The sequence below is a fragment of the Rhinichthys klamathensis genome, unplaced genomic scaffold, assembly GCF_029890125.1.
Source record: "Rhinichthys klamathensis goyatoka isolate OS25496 unplaced genomic scaffold, OSU_Roscu_1.1 h1tg000452l_1, whole genome shotgun sequence".
NCBI classification, from domain to species: Eukaryota; Metazoa; Chordata; class Actinopteri; order Cypriniformes; family Leuciscidae; genus Rhinichthys; species Rhinichthys klamathensis.
Genome location: NW_026606944.1, coordinates 1081716 through 1087311, shown reverse-complemented (window position 1 = coordinate 1087311; position 5596 = coordinate 1081716). Strand labels below are relative to the sequence as shown.

The 5596-nt window shown below is 36.8% G+C and overlaps 1 protein-coding gene across 1 annotated transcript; it reads left to right on the top strand.

The window, feature by feature from the left end:
- The first annotated feature begins 233 nt into the window (after window positions 1-233).
- On the top strand, window positions 234-1711 carry LOC130071662 (uncharacterized). The gene is made up of 4 exons (XM_056236523.1): window positions 234-654; window positions 833-883; window positions 976-1107; window positions 1300-1711. Exons 1-4 carry the CDS (start codon window positions 261-263, stop codon window positions 1593-1595), a joined length of 873 nt encoding a protein of 290 aa, XP_056092498.1. The 5' UTR covers window positions 234-260; the 3' UTR covers window positions 1596-1711.
- The last annotated feature ends 3885 nt before the right edge of the window (window positions 1712-5596 follow it).

Below are 5596 nucleotides of genomic sequence, written 5' to 3'. Positions count from 1 at the left end.
TTTTTTTAAAGGGAGAGAGATGAATCAGAGTTATTTTCTGTTGTGATCAACATAGTGCCACAAATGTTATGAACAGAGTTAAACATCTACTGAACCCGGAACATCCCTTTGAATAGGATTAACAATTAACTTAAACTACTTATTTATCTGAAGCAATATAAACCCCCATGTACAAAGACAGTAAATCAGGACACTATAAAAGGAACATGAGAGGCTGTGAGGACGACAGAGCAAGAGCTGGAAACAAACATCAGTGAAGAATGATGAATTTAGTACAGCATCAGGTAGATGGAGGACTCAATGAGAATGAGATCAGTCAACAGCTCAGATCTGAGGACGGAGGACAGAATACACCTCAAACAGACACTTCGAGAGATGAAGCTTCAACTGACAGCCGACAAAACTACCATCTGTTCTTCACTGACATCCATGCAGCGCTGAGAGAACTGACCGCCACAGTTACAGAGCAGAAAACCATCATCAGAGAACTGACCGCCACAGTTACAGAGCAGAAAACAAACATCAGAGAACTGACCGCCACAGTTACAGAGCAGAAAACACACATCAGAGCTTTAGAAACGCGATTGAGGGATGCGGAGAAGGCTGCAGAACAACAGACGTTTATTCTGGAAGAGCTGAACAAGAAAAATGATGGTACCTCACCAAAACATTCACTCTTTTATCAATGATCCTCAAAGTAAAACACCAATGCAATACATTGCATAGTGTAAATGTTAGTGTAAGATTCAATGTATACTGTGTAAATTGTTTAGTCAATCTATTACAATAAGTAGAATAAATGTCATTTAATAGAATCTTTATTCCTTCACAGAAATATCAAATCTTACTCTGGGTCAAGTGGAGTTGAGAAAGGAAAATAGAGGTGAAACTGCTTGAATTATGTTAAATTCTGTGTATACATTCTCAGTGTAATAGAGTGATATTCACAATATTGCTTATGTTTTTTAATAACAGACAGAAAAATAGCTTTTTCAGCGGGACTGATTTCATCTGGCTATTTAGAAATTGGTCCTATTACCACTGATATCACACTCACCTACAGGAAAGTCTTCACAAACATAGGGAACTCCTACAACCCAATCACAGGTAATGATCAATGAAATGAGTCTTAAAACTTAGTTTATAGTAATGAAAACCCTTCTGCTCCATTCAGACCTCTCTGCAGTTATGTAATGTGTATAAGAGAATTAAATGATCTGCCATATTTCAAAACTATTGCAAAACTATAGCGATCATTCAGGAAATATCTGATTCTGTATCTCTTGTTATTTGATTTAGGTATTTTCACAGCGCCGCTGAAAGGAGCGTACATGTTCAGAATCTCTGTACATGGTAATGGCGAAACTGCAGCAAATGCAGCCATCTTTAAGAATGGAGAGCATGTGGTTATTGCACATGATGAACAGGCTCCGGCTCAGGGAAAGAAAAACTTGAAAAACTCCTCGAATGGAGCTGTGTTGATTCTGGAGGCTGGAGATGTCGTCTATGTGAGACTTAGGTCAAATGGGAGTATAGCAGATAACCACGAAAACTACAACACTTTCAGTGGTTTCCTACTGTTTCCCTTAAGATAAGATGAGCTTTGCAGAATGTGATTCCAATAATACTGAACCTTCAGTGTATGATTTAAAATGGAAATCATGAAGAATCATTAACAAATGAATCTGTATTAATGAGAACTAATGTGTGTTTGAAAATAGATTACTGTATACAAGTCTGAGCTGTCTAAACATGTAACTTTGTATAAAGAGTTTCAGCACTGAGAGAGACAGGATCCATAAATATCACATGTGACAAAGTGTTTTGTTAACGCAGTGGTTCTCAAACTTTTTTTTGTCGCGCCCAACCCCCCCAACCCCCCCCCCCCCCCCCCCCCCCTAAACCTTTTTTAAAAATTGTTTCACTAATTAATTCATATAACAGTAAGAGAGGATAATAATACAGAACTTAACTTTTCATTTAAATAAACAAAAACTTATATATTTCAGTGATGCCTTGGATGAACAATATCTAAAAGCGCAAATATATGACTGCTTTTGACAGCGCCTCAGTCACGAGCTCAGCTTCTTGTTGGCAGTGTTGAGCATGTTACTTAAAAAAAGTAATTAGTTATAGTTACTAGTTACTTCTCACAAATAGTAACTGAGTTAGTAACTGAGTTACATCATTATAAAAGTAACTAATTACCAGAGAAAGTAACTATTGCGTTACTTAAAAAAAAAAAAAATCAAATAGGCCTATGTCAAATAATTTGGATGCCCCCAGTATTAAATATGTTAAATTAATGGAATGGACACTTAATAGTGTAGATTAGTGTTCAATGTTTTATAATAATAATTTATTCTATTTTAATGTTGCTGTGGGACAATGTGAGAGACGCCTATTAAATTCAATATATTATTCTAAATATTAGCATTACTATAGTAGACCAATAAAACATTATAGATGGTTTACTTAATATCGCACAGACCCCAACTGACCAACAAATAAGTTTAAAAATAAATTATGCTTCTTAAGAAATGTACCAAAAATGAATAAATAATAATAAAAAATATGCATACTCTTTGTGCATATTAAAATGATAAAACTGTTACACAACTTCACAACTAGTAGACATACTGTAGCCTGAGTATTTTCTTCCTAACAAAAGTAAACAGTTTAACAAGTGCTCTCTCAATATAATACTGAACAATTTACAAAAAAAAAAAAAAATATTATACTAAAATATAATATTTTGGGGGTTTATTTTTATAATAGCGAACGTTATCATCAGAGATTATTTAAGCCAAATTCTAGACATGTTTGCCGCACGTGTTTACAACCGGTCAAACAAATAGCCTATGTTTTCTGTGAATGTTCCCTGCAGGTTATTTTCGGGTTTATTTTATAACCTAAACAGAACGTTACCTGACGGTAATTTTTTAGATTTTACTTGTATAACCCTGTAAATTAATTAACGTTGCAGATATGTGTCATTTATTTATAAACAAACTATATAATGCTCGGACACCCTCGGTCTCTCTTGCGCAACTGTTGAGCGCGCTCTCGGACACATTCGGACTCTCTCGCGCATTGAGCGCGCTCGCGCCAATCGCTTCGCTTTTGTCCACTCCGGCGCCTCATAAACACACACACACACACACACACACCAGAGAAAAAAACTTTGCAGGTCCTATAGCGGAGAGAGAGCCTACTCGGATGAAAGCCGCTTCAGTGAGTTCAATTATAGTAACGCCAAATTTTTTTTTGTCAGTAACGGTAACTGCGTTGTAACGGGGGAAACAGTAATTCGTTTGATTACTCGTTACTGAAAAAGATAACGCCGTTAGTAACGCCGTTTATTTATAACGCCGTTATTCCCATCACTGCTTGTTGGTCTTTTCACCAGAACACACACAGCAGGGGAGAGGCGTGCTCACAATAGCAGCTTGAGTTTCAGTCCGCTGAAGACGGTGAGAGATTTCTATGTTAGGCTTGTAACTGTGACAAGTCAAAGTCTGAAGAAGAACGATTCAGTGTAATTGCAGTTCGATGCTGCTTTATTAAGACTTTATTAAAATCTCCCCCTCAGATAGGGCTGTAGTCAACCAAAGAAATCCTTAGTCGACCGAAGTCTTGTCCTGCGCAACGATTAGTCGACAAAAAAAAAAAAAAAAAAAAAAAAAAAAGACGCGATGTTTAGATTGATTTTTTTTTAACAATTGTCATAGAGCATTTATAAAACAACGACGAAAAAACATAAAAAATACATAAAACTATAATAATAATACAATTCTTTGAAAATTAAGTGATTTTATTTTTAACTGCAAAAAGTGAGGAGCTCTGTCCTCCTAGGTCTATAGTAACAGTCACAATCGCGCACCTGACCACACCACACGCTACAAAAAATATAACTGCTATCTGCCACAATGAAAAATCCTAACAAAAGCTCTCGTTTATACAGGCTGTATATTCTTCTTTACTTTCAAAGCTATGGGTTAACTTTTGTTCAGCCGATCTAGGCGTTTTAAAACAAAGACACAAAAACCCAAAGAGCCTAAAAAACAATCCTAATAATAATAGGCTGTATTGTAGGACCGCATAAAGGTTTATTTTCGTTTTGTTACATTATTTAGGCTATTTTCAAATGCGTCAAGTGTACAAATAAAAACAAAAACATATCAAGAAAACACAATCTATTGAGTCAGCATAATAAAGCTGTTAAAGGGACTGCTCACGTCTTTTGCGCGCTCAAGTTCGATTTCAAATGTAGGCGCGCGGTGTGCGCGCTCATGATGGAAGCAACGCGGTCGCGGTGCGACGCGCTCTTTTTTTTCCGAGTGCGTCCACGCCGCATCGAGATAAAAACATATAGTGTATAAAAACCGAAACAAGTAGCGTTCTAACTGAATGAATACAGCTAAACTACCTATATCCCTTACTGAGCACGAAGCAGCAGCGCAGCCAGCCACAGGTGCGAACCGAGTGTTCTACGTGTGTGCGCTAAACTGTGGCGCTGTTACAAAATAGCTTAAATTAAAGCATTTAAAGTTGGGGATAAACCATAGGCTAATTATATGTAGAATACAGTATTATTTAACTGCTTATAAAGGAATAAATATCAAGGAGTAAAGCATTGAAAATTTCTTTCTATTGGTAAAAAAAAAAAATGCAACTAGTCGACCAAGACGGCATCGACCGAGTAGTCGACTAAACGACTAAAGTTGACAGCCCTACCCTCAGAAAGTCCCTACTTGCGATGTAGTACTTTTTCAAAGTTCAGGAACTTTTGGGGTTGGGACTTGGGCGTTGAACATGCTGATTGGTTGAGTTAACACAGTATTTTGATTTGTTAACTCCATGCAGCATTTTATTTCTACCACTATTTTTAAAAAGTCTGTTGCCGTGCGTGCAGTAAGAGTTGTTTGCGAGGTTCAGGCTTTATTAAGCTTATATGCGGAGGACAAAATCCAGCACAAACTAGACTATCACCGGACTAATTTGCTTAATCTTCACATTACTTTAGACCGTGATGATTAATCGTAACTGGCAGATTTTTTAAAGAAAATTAAAGTGAATTTATACCGTTAATGTTAATTAGTGAGTCATCGAATGGCTTTGGTATGCAGAGCATTCGCAGCTTGGATGCCTCTGATGATTATTAATATCAGATACTGAATACAAATATCTATAAATCAGCATACTAACATCTATAAATCAGCATACTAACATCTCAAAAATATTGCAAGACTTAGAAAAACTTGTTCATGCTTTCATCACCAGCAGGGTGGATTATTGTAATGGTCTCCGCACTGGCCTTCCCAAAAAGACCATAAGACAGTTGCAGCTCATACAGAACGCTGCTGCCAGGATTCTGAGCAGAACTAGAAAAATATGAACATATTACACCAGTCCTCAGGTCTTTACACTGGCTCCCAGTTACATTTAGGGAAAAATCGGATCCATCGGAGAGGTACCGAAAGAACACCCCAGACACAGTGTAATCACCATGAGAAAATCTCAGAGTAATACTGGGAATTGTGAAAAATATGATGCACCGGTGTTTTGCCTATGTAACATTTATCAATGTATCATA